Source organism: Natator depressus, chromosome 9 (genome assembly GCF_965152275.1).
Source record: "Natator depressus isolate rNatDep1 chromosome 9, rNatDep2.hap1, whole genome shotgun sequence".
NCBI classification, from domain to species: Eukaryota; Metazoa; Chordata; order Testudines; family Cheloniidae; genus Natator; species Natator depressus.
The window spans coordinates 91,157,574-91,177,564 of NC_134242.1; the positions used below are offsets into that span (position 1 = coordinate 91,157,574).

At 43.9% G+C, this 19,991-nt stretch overlaps 1 protein-coding gene across 7 annotated transcripts in view; it reads left to right on the forward strand.

Moving 5' to 3' along the window:
- IDS (iduronate 2-sulfatase) overlaps positions 1 to 19,991 on the forward strand; it is a 46,343-nt gene that overhangs the window by 16,354 nt on the left and 9,998 nt on the right. For 5 of the 7 annotated variants that reach the window (XM_074962620.1, XM_074962619.1, XM_074962623.1 and 2 more), the window contains 2 exons: positions 449 to 576; positions 18,980 to 19,116. In XM_074962620.1, coding sequence (XP_074818721.1) covers positions 18,985 to 19,116 — 132 coding nt within the window. In that variant the 5' untranslated portion in view covers positions 449 to 576; positions 18,980 to 18,984. The other 2 variants (XM_074962618.1, XM_074962624.1) reach the window with 2 other exon arrangements.

Below are 19,991 nucleotides of genomic sequence, written 5' to 3' on the forward strand. Positions count from 1 at the left end.
ATCAGTCATCATATGGCAACTTTCAGTGACACCAAGTGTGAGCTAAATTTGAGCAGGTGCATCTAGACTTGGTATGATCAATGCTTCGTTATCAGTTCCATAGGCCATCTGGCCTTTGCTTTACTCAGCTTTAAATTCAGAAGATGAGCCTAATCCTTAATTGAGCAAAATAAGCAAAGGCAAAAACTGAAAGTACAAACAGGATAAGTTGAGGCTGGCTTGTCAAGGTTGCTTTTTCCTGGGACACAGCCTGCTTTAATACATTCCTATAAACCCTAAACCTAAACCTCTATCGGCCCTGTTTGTTTTAATGACTTTGTCAGAGGTATGTCACTGTAAGATGACTGAAATACTATATATTTAAGAGATGATGATAATGATATGGGTGTATACACAATAATTGGCTTCTGTGGATGATTAAAGGTAGAAATGAACCCTCCATTTCCAGGAACATCATTCCCGGTCTATGACAAGACAAAAGGAGAAACACTAAACCATAAAAAGAAGTCAAGCTTTTCTTGTTGTTTCATGGTTTGAAAGTTCCATGCTGAATTTCTATTGACAGACAATATGGAGGTAAGACTTAATGTTGTTTTTTAGACATAGATGAATAATTGTTCAAGAGACTGGCCAATATGGGAGAGAACTTGCATTATTCGACAGATCTCCTGCTAAATTTTCATTCCTGGCCTGTAATTTTGCACATCTAAATGAGGTATTTTGGAATCTAATTTCCGAGTTAGATGCACATCTACAGGTGGCATTTGCAGGAGCAGTTTTGGTGGCCAGTTTTGAAATCTGGCCCTTGGTTTCAGTGAAGATTTCAGTGTCCTTTGTCAGAAGGTAATTGATTTTTGTGGTGTTGGGTGCACACGGTTTAAATCCCACAATTTGCATTTGTGCTATGGAAAGCTGTGCAGCTGCACAAATGGCAGCCGTTTGCACAGATGTATCAGTCTTGCAAATTCTTGTTTATATTAATCCCAAGTGATGCAAGATTTAAATCTTACTGCACTTGATATATGTTCATGAACAAAATTGGGATGCAGTCTTCACAATTTGTGATATGAATCAAATTATGCAGTAAAAAGAAAGTACCATAAATCTCAGACTGTTCTGCCCAGAAAATGCAAAGGACGTGTATGACTTATACTTGTCACAGTGGCCAGACAACAAGATCAGACAAGGTGTCTCAGCATTATTTAGAAAAGATGCATCTAGTTGATTAGTGATGTGCCACCACTTTAATTGCATCACTCATTGCACATCAGGAAATTGCTCACTACAGGAGGGACTTGACTGAAGGTAGCTCTGCTTAAGCAATCTGTTCACTACCCTAAAACACCAAAAAAGTAAATAAAAAAAAATCTGCTAATGAAGACTTTGCGGATGATGTAGTGGAGGCAAAGAACCTTTTCTTTATCTCATATGCAGCCACAGAATAATAGTCATGCCTGCCTGCCTGCCCTGGCCCCGCGCCGCTCCGGGAGGCGGCCGGCACCACATCCCTGAGGCCTCGGGAGGGGGAGGGGTGAGAGAGAAGTGGGCTCCACTTGTTGCCCTCGCCTGTGGGTACCTCCCCTGAATCTCTCGTTGGCAGCGGTACCCTGTTCCTGGCCAATGGGAGCTGCGGGAGTGGGGGGGGCGGTGCCTGCAGGCAAGGGCAGTGCACAGAGCCCTCAGCCCCCCCCCCAGGGGCCGCAGGGACGTGGTGCCGGCTGCTTCCTGGAGCGGCATGGGGCCCACGGCGCCACGGGGGTGGCAATCCCACGGATCGGATCCAAAGCCCTGATGGGCCGGATCCGGCCCGCAGGCAGTAGTTTGCCCACCCCTGACTGATACTTGATATCATGTAGGGACCTGATATTGATAGAGTACATAGATAAATAGCCTGTGCCTGCTCCTTTGAAGCCAATAGCAAATCTTCCAGGCCCCTGTTCCTCATGACGACCAGCGATATTCTGGTGCAGGACTGAAGGTGGGGGGCAAAGGTGGCTGAATGATAGGTGTTAGTTAAGTCACTGGCATAAGTTAGAGCAGCTTCACGGGTGCTCTAAATGATGGATGCCTCAATGGCCTTTGAGCTATTGTTGAAACATTTGGGGAATTCGTGGAGTGTAGCACACTCTAGCCATGCCTCCTTCTTTGGCATGACCTTAGCATACCCCCTGTATTGGAGACTACATCAGTTCTGTACAGACTGGGGATTCCACTATGCTGCAGGAATCCACAGCTGACCAATCCAGCTAACTTTAAGGCTGCTTTATTGGGTCATTGGTTTATTGGGCTGAGCTGGGATTTTTCATTTGGAAGCAGGAGGACCATTGCTGCTGGTCCAAAGTCAGTGTCAATATCTTCATTGACCTTAATGGGAGCAGGGCTGGGTCCATGCTGTGCTTGTCAGAGGTTAGCCTTACTTAACTATAGATTTAATTACTTAGTCAGTTTGTGTCAAAACCTAAAGATGAACATTTTCGGTGGCATGGTTCTAGCTTATTTTTTTTAAAAATAAGCATTAAAAAAGTCTGGAACTAACATGAGATTTGACCCAACTCCCATTAATGGCAGTTCTGATGCTGTCACTATGTAATTTGTTCATTGATATATTCCCATGGGCTCTCTTGAAGAGTTTTATTTTTAATCACCATTGAACTTTGACTGCTAGAGATATTGCAGGGCTGATTTTCATATTTTTCTTTCAGTTTACACTTTGTGCTTATTTGTTTAATTGTCCAAAGTAATAGTCATCTAAATTCTAAACACAAACGAGCTAAGGGGCAGAATTTTTATCCTAGTTTATTGAATAAATAGAGTTAACAAAGTGTCTTTTAAAATGGCAAAACACCAAAAGCTATTTGATGTTTTATGAAATTATTGATTTTTCTCTTTAGGAGCCATTGATGTGCAACAAAAGAGGCGTATTTCTAAATATGAAAAAAACTCTTAATTGTAGCCTGTTCTAATGTTAAGCCATATAAAGTTTGCTAGTGGCAACATAATATAAGCAAAACAAATAACACTGAATGTTATCTATGTAATTATCCTTGCTTTATTGCTGCATGTTGATACATCACACTTTAGACTGACTGTCCAGGTAGAATATGAAAATGTTTTCCTTGTAAAATTCACTCTGTGGTCTATTAATGCTCCACAGCATTTCAACTCAACTGCAAAGTGATTTATAGTAGAGAGGAGGTGGGTGACCACCTTCAGGTCCTCAAGAAGAGCTCTGTGTAAGCTTGAAAGCTTTTATCTTTCACCAACAGAGGCTGATCCAATAAAAGATATTACTTCACCCACCTTGTTTCATACCTTGGGACCAACATGGATACAACAACACTGCAAACAACATTATTTGTATGACTTTTTTTGTGCTGGCCTCACTAACGGATATGTAGGGATCTTTAACAGGAGGTCTGTCTTGTCAGTCTACCACCCAGTTCAATTACAGGACCTGTTATGCTTGTATTTCAGTTCAGACTTTGATATGACTGTTGTCAATTTCCACTGTCATTTAAATGGCACTGTCGTTGCTGGCTAAGTTTAAATAATGCATCAGAAATGTTTGAACATCACTAAGATGGCAGTAAGTATTTCAAACCTTTACATTCTTTAGATCGACAACTGTTGAGTTTTTAAAATAAGTTACTTACCAGTGCCTAGTTAACAACCTATTCCTTGAAACAACACTGATGTCTTGTCGAGTGGGGAGGGGGGGCAAAAAGTTGTGTTCTTAACTTGAGTTAGCTACCAGGAGATAAAATCTTAATGAAGGCAAGGCAGTCTGTAATTAGCAGGACAAGTTAGACTGACCTGCTAACTTTTGTGAAAACTACCAACAGCTTTGTTCTTACTAGGATTTTATCTCACACTAGCTAACTTGACTTAAGACCATACGTTCCGCCCTCTCGCCCATAACCCATCAAGCGAGGACAAGGCCTGACCAGTGCTTGAATTATGGGGGGAAAGTATGGGTAGCCCTGGATGTCAGGTGGCCTGCTTTAATTTAAACAGACGTGAGATAGCCTCTAAAAGTAGGGGCTGATCCTGCAGACCATTTGAATGTGAAATGCAGACTGATTTCAATGTAAGTTTTGCATGTGAAGGACTTGTAAAATCAGACTGCATATTATATGCACTCTTCCTTGATAAAAAGCACTTACTAATTATATACTAGGTATTTCTATGACTGTACATATTTTACTAGTACTACCAGTTGGAGTTCTCAAAGAAACCTATGGGAAGTACTGTATATGGCTAAGTCCCATTGACTTTCAGTGAGAGATGAGTCCCTATCTCCCTTGAATATCCCAGCAGGATTGGAACATTTATAGTCACCAGACAGAGCTAATGAATTAACTTAAAGCAGTAGTAGGTTGTCATCTGTATGTGGACCAGCACTAGTGGGGGATAAGATACTTTGCTTGTGGGGTTCACAGACATTTGCTGACAGCAGAGGAATGGTGAGTCTCAGGAATCTTGGGTTTAATTCCAGACTCTGGAGCAAAGTGAATTCCTGTCTCTTTTCCCCCCGGCTCCTCCTTTCTCAGGCTTCTCATCCCAGTCTCCTTGCCCAGCCATTTCCTCCCTGTAGCAAGCTTCACTTGGGGGCCAGCAGACCTGGTGGGCAGGCCAAGGCTCAACAGTCCCCCAGAATCCTGAGATGGCCTTACCTAGAGGCCAAGTTAGGTGCCCCCCACGTTCTCTCAGCCAGAGGTGGGGGAGAAAAAGGTAGCGGGATGGTCCTCCCGCTCCACAGGTCCCAACCCAGGGGGAAGGGGCGAGGGAGGAGTGTCTCAATCCCCTTTTGCTGACATGCCAGACCAGCCTGTCCTGGGCCACTTTCTACCTCCCCACTCTCTCTCCCCAAAGCCAGCAGAGAGTTCCCAATCAGGCCCAACAGTTCGGATAGTCAAATGGGTACTTCCCAGTTCACTTCTCAGTATCCAGTAGGGTCAGGCTCCCGGTCAGGTCTTACCCACTGTCCCGACCCTTCTCCTGTGGCTCCCTCTGTCTCAGAAGCTGTAAACTGGCTTCCTCCCTACAAAGCTTCTTCTTCACCCTCCCCCTGCCTCTTTCTTTCTTTTCTTGTTGTTTTATTGTGCAGCAGCCTCAGCATGTGAGGCTGTGACTGCCACCTACCGCAGTTTTTGCATAAGCAAAAATCTATATCCTCTCACCCAGCTCTGTATCCTTAAAAGAGCAAAGTAATGCCTTTTTTAATGCTACCCTGCTTTCCTGGTGCTCTCACCAATCCTTTCAGACTACATGCTTTCACCTTGAGGCAGCTCAGTTCTTCATAAAGAATCTATCTGTGTAATTCTTCCTTCATTGCCACAGCAAATGCTTAGCTGTTTCTTGGACTTTGAATGTGTTGCACAACCCATCTTTGTGCTTGTTTAGCAGGGCTGCCCGGGGGAGGGCAAGTGGGGCAGACAGGGCGGGGGCAATTTCGGCGGCACTTCGGCGGCAGCTCAATCGCTCCGCTTCAGTCTTCTGCGGCAATTCGGCGGTGGGTCCTCCTGTCCTCTTCTTTCTTCGGCGGCACGACTTGGGTTTTTCTTTTTTTTTCCTTCGCCACTTGGGGCGGCAAAACTAACTTTCTTTTTATGGAAGGGGCCCCCGAAATTGCTTTGCCCCAGGCCCTCTGAATCCTCTGGGTGGCACTGTTGTTTAGTAAATATTAATTACCATTCAGATCACAGTGACCTGTTAGTACTCTAAATATAGTTACTTCTCTTCTTCTATCATAGTTATTAAGTGTACCATTAACCTCACGTTTTGGATAGATTTCATGGAACCTTTGCCTTTTTTTCCTCTTTGGTCCATGGTTCTTGCCATTCCTTCTTAAATTCTCTCTTAACCAAACTTTTGAAGTCCTGTTTACTCAGAGCGTTCTTTATATCAACCTCCTCATTTTGAAAGGCATTTTTCACTGCTTTATCTGCCATTTCATTGCCCAGTAACTTGACATGTGCCAGGATCCACATTACTACAGGTATACCTAATTGTACTATTTTCAGAGTTAAGAACAATATTCCATTGATTAAGTCATTCCTGCTTTCTGAGGCTCCCTTTCAAATCACCATTATGCGTGATAAAGGGTCCGATAGGATAGCAGTCAAAGTTGGACATACATCCTTTATCCAGGTCAGTGCCAACAGTATGCCCACCAACTCCACACTCATAATGGCCACAAAATTGGACAGTTTCATAGATCTCTTAATTCCAAATTCAGGGATACAAAAGGCCATTCTGAGTCTACTTGTGTTATCATCTCTAGAGCTGTCAATATAGATTTGGCAATGTTGGCCTCATTTGTGATGTATAAACTCATACATTTTAGTTGTCATATTTGATGGTCCTGCTCTTGCTTTTATTTTATCATACAACTCCAAATCCACTGCTGGAGAGACAACCATACAGCTACAGTTTGATTTCTGATTACTAAATGTTTTAATTTCTTCCAGTCCTTCCTTTTCACCCAAGTCTTTTACCCATCTTTTGACCCTGTTATCTTGTGGGAGTCTGTGGCGTCCATTTAATTCTTGTCTACTTAATTCCCAACAGTCCTTGTATATTTGTTTAGTACTCCTATCTTCACTGGTTTCAGAGTAACAGCCGTGTTAGTCTGTATTCGCAAAAAGAAAAGGAGTACTTGTGGCACCTTAGAGACTAACCAATTTATTTGAGCATGAGCTTTTGTGAGCTACAGCTCACTTCTCACGAAAGCTTATGCTCAAATAAATTGGTTAGTCTCTAAGGTGCCACAAGTACTCCTTTTCTTTTTTCCTACCTTCACTATTTCCATTAAACTTAGCTGAAAAGGTTAAAGCTATCAATTTCACCCTTAAATTCATAGGCATTCCTCCAGTTGCTAACTGCAGCACACACAACAGAGTTGTACCACTCGCACCATGTGCAATTCACAGAACTTGGGCTTGGACTGGTTCTAATTTTTTAAGTGATGGTTTAGAAGCTGAATTGAGCGCTTGGCTTCCATAATATATTCCTGGTCTTATTAATGCTTTATAGAGCATCAGGAACTTGTTCTTATCTGCATCCGAAGTTCCCAACAATGCTTTTAAACAGATTCATCCTTTCTTTACGTTTAGTCTTGATATTATCTATATGACCCTTTCAAGTTCGTTTGTTGTTGAACATAACTCCTAAGCATGTACAATTTTGAACTAGCTGTATTTTTCTGTATAGAGAGACCGGTTCCATTCTTTTTTTCCAGTCTTCTTTTTTGTGAAGAGCATTTTCCCCCTGCTTGACGGTCAGTCCCTTTTTAAGCAGTTCCTCCATTTGGCGCATGCTCTGCAGCTGCTCGGGGGGCAGAGCCCTCTTGCCCCAGAACTGCTCCATCACTCCCTTAGCCTTTGTGTGGGGTCTGTAAACCTCATCTCACTCCCTTCCAGCTGCTTGTCCCCAATCTTCTTCCCAGCTAATCCTCTTTGTGACTCTCTTGTCTGATCTGTCTCTCTTTCTGTCCTGTCCCTCCACTGCCCTTCAGTCACCACCGGCTCTCACCCATTTTTCCAGTCCCCACTGGCTCCTTCTCCCCCTACCCCAGTTTCCTTGTTCCAATCTACTCTCCTCCCCATCACCTAGGTCTGGCTCTTGTCCCCTCTGCATTCAATTCAGGCAGCTTTTCTCCTCCAACTCCCTGGGCCTCGTGGGGAGGGGGGTCATTGAGAACACAGGAGAGGCAGGCTCCCTGCTTTCAGTTCTAGTGCCTGGATCTGGAACTGGCATGACTCGAACCAGCCCAGAGCTGGAATTGCAGGAAAGTCCTGCTTATTCAGCCCTGGACTGGAGCGTGTCCATAGAATCTTTGAGGAATTGAGCTCTAGCAAGTCTCTACGGAGCATGTGTGAACTATGACTTTTCAAAGGTTTAAAATTTGGCCTAATTTGGGTGATTTTTTCCTCAGTGATGGCTAAAGGTGCATTCTTGACACACAGCCACCCTGCTGCTGCATTTCTAGTCCCTGCTCCAAAGCATGGGGTTGTTAAGGCTTTTTAAAATAAATACATAAAACATTGCCAGAATATTTATGCTATATTTATTATATGATTTAAGAATCTCCTGATTTCCCATTGAGCATATTTGTAGATTTGGTCAAAAGTTCCAAATGATGAATAAACTGAGCAATAGAATAAATTCGTCAAGGTGCACAGTTATTTTTTCACAAATCTATTGGATCATAAAACCCTAATCCCAAATCCTGGAAGGAGGATGGCTGCAGGGAAAAATGTTGCTTTGATCTTCTCACCCAGTCCAAACCTGTAAGGTGCTGCCTAGCTTCTTCTGAAATGCTGAGCACAAACTCTCCTGTTGACTTGAGTGGTGATTGATGGGCTCCGGGTCTTTCAGAAAGAGCTTGGTACCTCACAGGATCAACTCTATGGGAGTTGCATGAGCTCTGCACAAGGCACTGGGCATTTTTAATGGGGCTGATAGTTATTACAGTAAGAGACAGAGAATGAAGATTAGCCAGTAAAGAATTCCTTTGCTGAGTTTTATCTCCATTTATAGTAAAAAGCTAGAACTATGTTCTCTGTATCCTACAATCATACTCGTGAGATGGTGACCATATCTGAATGTGTCCTGGATTGTATTGGCTATAGCACTTGGCTATCTTATGAAGTATTTAATTCACTAAGTGATTTTTGGTTAAAATATTACTGGTGTGTAACCAATAGCTGATTTCACAATTAATACTCCAAACTGCAACAGCTGTGTAAGGAAATGTCAGACACTTAGAGAATTTCTCATCTGTTCACAGATCTTCCACTTAAGAGGTACATTGTAGGGAAGGGGCCTACAGAACAGAAGGAGGCAGCGTAAATTCAAAAAACCACAAGGGTTTTACCTGATGGGATAAAAAGACAGTTCTCCATTTTCATTCCTGTTACAACAGCTTCATTAGGCTTATTGCTGCTTCCTCTTATCGGACATAATTAGAAGTTTCATTAAGTAAAAGCATAGCAGAACCATACTAATATGCACTAGGCCTAACCCTGATGTCCTTGTGAAGTTCTCATTCTACCCCGCTCAGTCAAAACTTGCACCCTCCTATCCTCTCCTAAGCCTGCCCCCAGTAGCAATTATTTTGCATTTCACACTTTACATACCCATGGGAGGGGCAACTGGATTTTTCCCGAAGGATGGTCTTCTAGTGCTTCCACTGAACAAAACAGCACCTTAGCCTGGAAAAAATGAGTCTTGTGTACTTCAGTGCCCTTGTCATAAATTGCTAACTGAGAGGTTTTAATGTTTGAAATGGAGACTTGTTCGGCAGAGAAGAAGGTGACCTCTCTGTTAGCAGTTCTTGAATGCTAATGAGCTTATTTACTGTTCCTCTGAGGTTGTTTTAATGAAAGTGAAAGAGGGGCCGGGTGGATTTCACTACTACCAAGAAATGGAGGTCAGGTTTTTGCAGTGATAGTACTCTGAGCATCCTGTCCAAAACACCCACTGAAGTGGCCGTGGGAGTTAATGAATACTCGAGTGGCTATTAAAGCAGCCCATACTAGAGACCTGGATTAAAGGGATCAGTAGAACCATGAGACATCTTGTTTACACAGAGTTGTCTATGCTCAGAGGGGGTCTGTTTAATGTACCTTAAGGTTTACATTAAATTGACAGTCTCGGGGCTTTGGGTCATAATTCCGTAAAACTGTTTCCTAAGGGCTAGAGTGTACTGTGGCCTACATCCCCCCGGGAGGGAATGAGAAGTGAGACTTCTGTGTGGGCTCCGCAGACTGAGCACAGGCTTACTCCCTCCACTGAAGGGGTGCATGAAATGGAAGGACAGGAATAGGAGCAACCTTAGCTTCCTCATCTGCTTCCCAGGCAGCACAACTGAGCTGCTGCAGGAAGCGTCTAGTTTGCCATGGTGCAGGCAAGGAGGAAGCAGGCAATTGTGACTGGGGTGTGGCTCTGAGTCATAAAGCTTTCAGTGGTGGTGCACCTTACATTCCCACACCCCCCTTGTTCAAGGTCTGCTTGAAGTCACAATCTAGCTCTTAATAATACTTTAGAAACAAACCAGGTAATAAATGTGGTTGGAAAAGATCATTCCACAAGGTAATTTGTGGGAACCTAGAACAATGTGAGGAGGTTTATAAATGAAGAACCCATATAAAATTCACTTTAGCCATGGAGTAGGGACTATACACAAGATGAATGCTTATACGTGTCTTTGAATTAGGACTATATTATCTAGTGCCTACATTTATTTTCTAGTGCTTCCCAGGGAATTTTTGTCTTATGGAAAAGCAATCGTAGAAGTTTATCATTTAATTATAAAAACATCAATCTATGCAGATCTATCTGATGCAGTGCCTTTGGCTGATCCAGAGTCAGAAGGTTTAGAAAAGTCTTTGCCTTTTTGTTATACAGTTCCGAAAGCAAAGCTCATGAATCTTTCAAAAATAAAAATCCGATGTAGATGTTTATACAATATTACAGATGGGAGACCTGTCTAGTATGGATGCAGGCTTTGAAATAAAGGCGGGATTGGACAGTAACACCTTTTTTACAGCTATTTTTTTAAGCTACACGTATAATAATTCTGAGTTCTATGTCACTTAGTTTTGACCGAAAATTTATTTTAACCCATCCCCAAAACTGCTGTATCTATGGTGGATCACACTCCTCATACCTAATGTAAGATATATTAGGACGGATCACACCATCTACCTCTCTAGTCTGGCATCTGGCCTCTGGCATTGGTCAATATCTGTATTAGAATAGGGTGACTCCAGCCCCACTCTCCACATGCTCAGAGGGCCTCACCCTGAAACTATTGAAGTTGTTGGCAAAGCTCCTATTGACCTTGATGCTGTAGGATCAGGCCCCTAATGTACAGGGCTCTGAGCCAATTATATAATGTTGTAAGACAGGAATTCCCCTTGACACCAGCAGGTGATTGGTTTATGACCTGAAGCATGAAGTTGGATTTCTCATATCATTTTCCTGGCTTGTCTTTCCCCCGCCCCCAACAATGTTGTTAATGGTCATAAAATGATCTAGTGCTATTGGAAATCTAGTCACAGCAGTGGCTCAGCAGTGAACTCCACAGGTTAACAATCTGCTGCACAAGGAAGTCTCTCCTTTTGTTTGCTCCACATTTACTGTCCTTTCTGTTTGAACAGAGCTTTTTTGGGGGTGGGGGGTGCTGCATTATGTGCCACCCATGTAAATGTGGGTGGTATTCTTTTTGAAATAGAGAAACAATGTCAATGTCTTCAATACACGAGCTGCTTGAATCTTTAATAAGTATTTGAACTTGACCCCAAACTTGCAGAGAAGGATGCATAATTGTAAATGCAGAGGTGACTTATGAGGACCTCTCACCCATTTATCACACTGCAACAAGCTTTCTTCCATGGTGTGTAAATTTTCTGTACATAAATCAGAGGGGAAAAGCCAGGTCATGCTGCTCTTCATTTAATCAGCTTAGGGATAAATGATTTCTGCTAATCACCTGCCAGCACCTTCTGGCAGTAGGGGTTTAGACAAGTTTTCTTGCTTTGATTCTTCATTTGGTAGGAAATTCGTGATGATCAATACCCTCAGATATGATAGAAGTTCCCAGGGGATTGATACAACATGCTTCTTTGAGAGCTACTAAAAGAACTGATGCATAGTGCCAGCCAATTGCTTGTGCAAACATGCCCTCTTGTGTCTGCTGCAAAAGCAAATTTTTTAGACTTGCTAATGAATCTAATGTAGTGTGTGGAATGATTGCTTCCAGCCAAAACATAACTTCTATTGAAGTCAATGGAGGCCACATTCAAGGACAGAATATGTACAGAGCCAAATCTTCATTCCAGGGCAGGATTGAGGCATGTTGGTAAAGCATTGTGGGGAAGCTTGTGCTATTGTTACCCATGCGGCACCTAGTTACTAGGAAGTGGAAACTTCTGATTCCAGTGATGTGAACCCAACAATCCTTGTCAAGAGTCTTAGATGCATATAATTCAATTAAAATGCATTGCACAGGGCTTTTTTTGTTTTTTACAGAGCTCTATACAGATTTATACATAGAGTGAAATGAAAGAGCAATTATGGATGGCATTCTCTCATGTTTTGTTGTCCACGTTTACTATCAGGGAATGGAATGATCTGTGGGTACCTCTCTAATGGCTGATTTCGGTGTCTGCAATCAATAGGCCACCATCATCCCAGTTTTATTCTAGTATCAGAACTTTTGCATGCTGTTGCTGTTAAGAAAATGATTCAATTTCCAAATAACTTGTTTCTTCAGTGGATTTAGCTGCAGTTGATTAGCTAAATATTTTTGATATAATCATATTAGGCAAACTGGAAAATTTATATCAAGTACCACTTCACACATTTGCATTTGTCAGAGTCAAGCTTTATCGTAATTAAACATGTGGAACAGCAGAATAATTCTTTGTGTCCACCAGAACTCTCTAGATGAAAATGAGAGGAATGTCATCTAAGAATGTACTGTTCACTCACATTTTCCATTTCCCTAAAATGCTAGAAAGTGATCTAAACTAGCTCTGTTATTACCAACTATAGGCTGCACTTGTGTAAAAATATATTGGAACTCATCAAATGCATCAAATTATGTTCACAAACTAGTAATATTTGGGGTACACTGTATAAAACAGTTTCCCCAGAACACTTGATTTTTGATTCAGCCAATTCCAAGGTAATCTCCCCCACCCCAACCGAAACACACAAAAAAGGAAGAGTAAGATCACTATAAATGCCAAATTTAGCCATATTTAGTCCACTCAAAAGAAAAAAAATATATGCATTGGTACAGATGTTGGATATTTTTTTAAATCACACATCCCAGTGAAGGACAGAATAACAGTGGATTCCGTTAGCAAGGGTTTCTAGTAACTGGGAAGGCTTGTTTGAAAATGTGTGTGTTCATGTTATTCACAGTTATGGGATGGTTTCCAGCTTTATTGATGTAATTTGCTGCTACATAGGGCATCTAGTAGAGCTGGTTAAGAAATGGCTTCCCATCTTGGCAAAAAAATTAGTTTTCATCACAATTTTTCTGACTTTTTTTAGTTGTCTGCCGTCAAAAAATGAAATATTTCAGTCAGGTGAATTGTTTTTCTTCTTAACTGAATGTTTCAGTTTCTGGAACTTGGTTTTGTGTTGTCTTTTTTTTTAAAAGCCCCCCAGATTGTTGAAAACAGATATTTCCCATAGAAATTTTCATTTTAAAAAAACAGCCATTTTTCCATCCTAAAACTTCTAGATAGAAAACTTTTGACAGTTCTAGCAACTTCTTAAGGAACCAGTTATGGTTCAAGAGTCGTGAAACAGTGTCCTTATGCTGGCTCTGAAGTTGTCTTACTTTGAGCATAGATATGCATGCACTTCATGAAAGAAACAAACCCCCACAAGGAATGTTGTTATTGATCCCTGAGTGGCTTTGAAGGCTATTATTCCACATACAGATCTATGTTTCCGTTAAGTAAAGGAAATATTTCATATCACACAATTCCACAAGAGGCAGAGCTGGGATGATGTGCCTGCCTCTTATCAGTCTATAGCTGAAGTCAATGAGTTTTTCACAGCAAGCTATTGATTTTGCTATCCAAATGCCATATGTCCTTAATACAAAAATCCTATGATAAATGCAGGGCTTTTGTGTCTTGGATTGGAGGCTGAATTCAAAATCACAACGTTAACACTTTTGTATTTGTGTCTCATAAAATTAAGGTGATATTTTAATGCTGCCACAATAAAACCATAGAAGTTGGAGATTTTTCACTTGTTAGATTATCCCATCCATCCTTCTGCAAAAGCAGGATTGTTCAGTAGTTTACAGTCATACAGTCTAGTTGTAACGACAATCAAGGCTAGTGATACGAATAATAAATAACATGCTCTTATATGTTGTACAAGAACACATATACCTATATATATCCCTTGCACAATTCAAAGTAGACATCATGCCATATTTCAGAGTCTCTTATTGGGTTAGTTCCTCCTATAATCTCTAAAATCTCATGTGGTGACAACATGCAGTTTTATTGTTCTAACACAAAAATGTATACAAACTTTCTGAGACATTCTTAGAAACTGATCAGAATTCCCATGACCTTTGCTGGCCATTTGCAGCAGTCTTCTACATTTCAGCATGTTTGTGTGGTGGCTTTGCTAGAGCACAGCTCCAAATATAACCCTATTAGTTAAATAATCATTTAATCTCTATCAACGTTTTAAATGTTGGGTCTAAATTCTCTGACCAAAATCACACATTTTATAGCTTGGCTGTTTATAAAATGAAGTCAGCTGCCTAAAAACAAGACAAATAAAACTCATATTGGGAAAAACGTGTAGGTATGGTTAAATGGTTGAGCTAACCCAAACATGGATTAGTCCCTGCCTCTCAGAGCAGTCACAGATGGCAATTATGCATTTAAAAGAGATTACTGATGATAGAAACTTACATATTGCCTGCTACATATAAACATGAATCCCAGCCAATAACTTCCAGCAAGTGTCAGTTTGATATATCTCAAAATGACCCAGAAATATGAATTTCTATTTAAAATATATAATGTAAATGTTAACTGGCTGTAGCACCGTGATTCCTTTTTTTAAAACTAGGATTAAAATGAAATATGCCTCCAAGGCAGCTTCTCTAAATATTAATTCTAATGCACTTGATTTCTTCCTTCCCCAAGGTTGTCATTTGCACGAGGAGGAAATAATTGTCATCATATTAAATATTCCCTCTCCCAGAGAAGTGTTGCTATAAGAGCCCTGAGAATCATGGGGGGATTAAGGATAAATGGGGTCCAGATCTACTAATATACTCACCATTTCCCTGGTCACCCACTGCTGCCTCCTCAGTGATGCTACCTAGACAAATCTTTAATCCTCCCAGACTCTTCTTCCCCAGTACTTGACTTAGCCCCGTTTTTCCACACAGATGCCTCTTTCCGCTGACCCTGCTTCCCCAGGACAGAGTCTCTTGCTTCCTGAATCTTATTAGCTTTCTGTTAGAGGCCTGAAGATCCCCTGTTTTTGTCTCCTTCTTTACACATCCTATCCTCGAATCCCAGGACTACAGCCCGTTATCCTTCCAGCCAAAGAACATTGGACAGAGCCCCCTTTGAGGCAGTTAACGCTGTTCCTTGGGTGGCTGGAGGAATAACTGTTGAGGCGCATATGCTACATCTCCATCATCTACAACCCAGAAAGCAAGAGATGATGACCAGGAGGTAAAATGAGGTCTCCCTTGGGCTCCTTCATCAGGCTCCTCATGTTTTTAGAAGCCCACTATGCACACCTGCAAGCAGCAAGTCATACATTTAATATATTGAGCGGAGCTCTTCTTAAGGCAAGAGTGCCATCTTGTGATAGGTTTCAGAGTAACAGCCGTGTTAGTCTGTATTTGCAAAAAGAAAAGGAGTACTTGTGGCACCTTAGAGACTAACCAATTTATTTGAGCATAAGCTTTCGTGAGCTACAGCTCACTTCATCGGATGCATACCTTGTGATAGGTATAGGAAAGAGAACGCAAAGCATCCTTGCCATTAATAGGATTATGCTCCTAGCATAAGAAGTTCCCTCCAAAGACATGTGTAATGGGAACACATTGCAGACCTGAGTCACCCTTGGGGCTGAGGAGAAAACCATCCCTAAGGGAGCTGAAGGTAGTGGTGCACCACCACTGTACTCCTCCTCCTCCAAGGAGAGTGATGCTCCGACTGCAGGACTGCAACCTCTCTTCTGGACAGACTTCCCACTCTCAGCCTGAAGTCTGGGGGTAGACATGAAGCCCTTCTGCTTTTCTGCCAAAAGACTGGCTTAAGCCAGAACCCCCCCATTCAAACATCACTGAAGCTTTGAGTGTTCGGATAAAATGAGACCTAGCTGCAAACCCACCTTTGATTTGTAAAACATCATGTGACCCACACACCTCCTGGATGTGGTGCTCTGTCCCATCTCGTGACACAGAGATCACTTAGAGAGAGAGACTAACAAGCCTGCTTAACAGCCATATGGCTTTTAGCTGAGGCAGTAGACGCTCATGCATTTAGCTCCAGAGGTCCCAGGTTTGATCCCGACGACCAGGGTCCACTGGCAAGGAGGTTTTGCTCAAGAAAACAATCTCCTGGCTGGTCTTGGGTGTGTCGATTTGAGAGACAGAGAGAGACGTGGACTGGAACTATTTATCCAAGTCTCTCAAAGATAAACTAGCACCCAGCTCCAAACTATCCCGGCTTTGCTGCTGCCTTACCAAAGGCATAATTCTATTTAAGCTGATTTGTTAGAAATTATTTGTATTTATTGGTGGTGGGTTGTATTCTGAGTATCTCAAACTATTTTATTGTGTCTCGAATTCTAAGCAGATCCCCCCGCCCCGGTAAAAAAATTTCAACCAGGATTGTAAAGCAAAAGTAAGTACTAAGTGCATGTGATCATCTCTCTCCTCATGACTCTCTGTTAGTGACTACAGCAAATTGCTGCTCCTTTACTTCAGGGGGTAAAGGTCTGGTGGAGCTGCAGGTCCTGGTTTCAGGCCCTAGTGATGGACCATGGTGGTATCTGTATGTGCCTGGCTGCAGTTTTACACAGGAACACACTATCAATCTGGCCAGTGGAGATAAGAATACCAGACCAGCCTTAGCTTGCAGGGCCCAAGCAATAACTCACTTTGGGCCCAGGGCAGGAGGATATGGAAACATGGTCTTGAGTGCCTTTCATGGGAGGGGGAGAGGGGGAGATAATAGGGCTTTGTCAGGGCCGGATTTACATTCTAGGCACAGCATCTTCAGTGCCCCCCCACCCCACCCCACCCCCCAGCTGACCTTCATGTTTTCCATAAAAAATGAAACTTTTAACTCACTTTTAGGTGCCCCTAGAATGCCACTGCCCCTAGGCACATGCCTACTCAGCCTAATTGGAAATGCGACCCTGGGTCTTGTAGACTTCCTTCTCCTGTTCCATTGCCAGAGAGTCGGAAAAGAGGTTGCCAAGGCTCGCCCAGGGCCCCCAGCCCCTGTAGTTCCAACTGGCAGCTTCTGTGGAAGGCCAGCCTGAAGACAACGATCCAAGATCAAAGTTAGTAGCAGACTGGGCAGAGGTGTGCGCCTAGCCCTTTACAGACATGGAGAAGGCAAGGTCCCTGTCCTCAGCAGGAAGGCTCACAGGGGGCTTGATCCTGAGTGGTGCTGAGCACTGGGGCCAGCTGCAGGCGTAGCCGGGAACCCTAACTTCCCCAGCGCTGGAGGGGGCTGGATCTAGCCCATCCCCAGTGCCAAGTGGGGCTATTCCCCATCTGAGGAGGGGGGACCATCTCCGGGCTGCACCTCACTCACCCAGGCTCCCTCCCCCTGCCCGGGGAGCCGTCTAGTGCCTCCCCCCCCGCGGGAGGGCGGACCCCGGTCACGCCCAGCGCGTTCTCCGCCCACCCGGCTCTCCCTGCCCCGGGGAAGGGCAGAGGGGAGGCCCGGGCGCCCCTTTCCGGGCGGAGCGCAGGCCGCACACAGCAGGGCTTGGCGTGCGCGGAGCTCCCCGCACGGCGCGTCCTTTCGCTGCCGCTGCTGCGTGGCTGGGCGGAGCGGGAAATGCGGGCGGCTCCCTCCTGCCGCTGCCCGGCCCCCTGGCCCTGGCTGCTCGGGGTCTGCTGCGCCGGGATCCTGCTGGCCTCGGGGACCGCTGGAGCCGGGCCGAAGGGGCCGCTCCCTCCGCCCAGAGGTGCCGCTGGGAGCCGGGGGAGGCCGCCTGGGGGCTGCGGTGGGGGCCGGGATCTGTGCTGCGGGATCCCGGGGGACTCCCCGCTTCGTGCATCTGGGCCCCTCGCCCGCTGCTTATTTACCCCACAGCAGGTGGGACACTGAGGCCCGGGGGGGACTGGCCCTGGCTGCGGGAAGGGGTGAACTGGGATGGCAGCAGCCCGTGTTAATCCCAGTGTGGACGGGGCAGCTGTAGTGTTAACCCTCGCTGGCGGGTCAAGGGAAACTCCGGGCTCCCCGCAGGGTTTATCTTGCCCACTGTGCAGGTTAGAACTGCTTCGTCTTCACCAGGGGCAGGGTTAAGTACACCCGCTTCCTGGGGCAGGCGTTAAATTGCAGGGTTAAATACACCCGCTTCCTGGGGCAGGCATGGCCTTGGGGACTTGCCTAGGGCTTCTGGCAGAGCTGGACAGTGAGCCCCCAGTCTGGCGTCCCAGGCTAGTGCCCTAACCTCTGGACCAGGTGACTACTTGCGGCCTGCCTGAGAGAGTCTGTCTGTGCTGAGCTTCCCAGCTCGGGTGGGCAGGGCTCCCTACTAGTAGCTGCCTGGATGTTGTAGCACCGGTGGAGGCTCAGGCTAACCACCTGAGCTTGGACCTGGGGGTAGCCTGGGTCCAAGCTCGAGGGGCTATCCCAGTGCCAACACGTCCACAGTGCTACCACCAGCCCCATGAGCACAAATCCAGGCTGGGAGGCTGACTCCCAGCTGCAGTGTAGACTTACCAGTCAGGCTTGCCACTGTCATCTTTGGCTGATCTGTCTTTCTTTAAGCAGCAATAATACTCTGAGCAGGGTTGGATAACATGGTGACGTCTTAATTTTGCTTGTGTAAAAGCAATTGTAGGGTGTGAAACCCAGAGGCAAGCAAAATGTCTACTGGAAAATCTTTGCACTTGCTTAAATTGTAACCCTTTCCCTTTTATTTTGTAGGTTATTTCAAGAACCCTTTTATAAAGGTGCTCTCCATTGCCTTAAATATTATTAATTATGTTTATTGTGGTAGTTCCTGGGGGCCGGTTGAGAATGGGACCTTTGGATTCTTAAACAAGTTTTTGATGTTAATCTTTTTAACTGTTGTTTCTTATAAGGATGTCTGAGGCTCCTCTTGATGTTTTTAGTAGGGCTAGGAGGTATAGAGAAGTTCCAGTAGGTTTGCAGTTCTCAGATTAGCTTGTACTCATTGGTGCTAAAATAAATGTCATGTAACTCCCTCTTTGTAGATGGCATGAATGTTCTCTTCATAGTAGCGGATGATCTGCGTCCTGCTTTGGGCTGTTATGGAGACAGCCTTGTAAAATCTCCAAACATTGACCAGCTTGCATCTCGAAGCGTTGTGTTCCAGAACGCCTATGCTCAAGTAAGTAACACAACTTAATTTAAAAATAGCAATTGTATTTCTGTAAAATACGTAATGGTTTGGGCACAGAAAGTGCTGGGGAGACCATTGAAACAGCCAGTTGCTGTATTTTAAAATATTTCGGGTAGTAAAAGGACAACTGGGCTAAACTGTATTGTGTGTTTATCTTTGCTGCAATGAGGAAAGGACCGCAATGAAGACAATTGTTATGGATATTAGCAATAATGGTGTGGTACTCTATTGTGTATCAGCTTGTGAGTTTCACTATTTACAAAACCCTATTAAAAAAAAAAAAAGCCATTTTGCACAATACCAATTCTGTGCTTTCCACCCCAGATGTAGTCTTGTAAAAGCTTATTCTACATTTACCCTCCCCTCCTTTTGTGAGCATGATATGTTTATTTCAAATCCCTCGTATTGTCCAGATTATTCTTTGTAGGGGCAACTTCTAATCATCATTCTCAAGCTCAGGACTCTAGATCTTACTACTTTTCTTTTGCTGGGATGGCTGACTATCACGTCTGCATTCTCAGCCCTGCCTCCACCAAGAAGCCAGAAACCAGGGCCCTGAATCTGACTGGGGAGTTTGGGGATCTCAGTGGAGTTACTCTTGCCAATATGAAACAGAACACTCAGGCCTTTGGACTCTAACCTGGATCTCCCACTTGTCTGTTCTTTGCATTATTGCTAAGACTGCCCAGATCGCCTGCACTTGTCACTTAATGTCAGCACAGTCCATCTGCCATTTTCATTCCAACTCTGTTACTAGATTTCAAAAGCATGGTCTTTGTTTGATGTCACACAGTTTGTGTTACTAGCTGCAAAATCAAAGCTCTAGGCTCTTCTCAGGAGTCTGTTAGATTGAGATCCCAAGT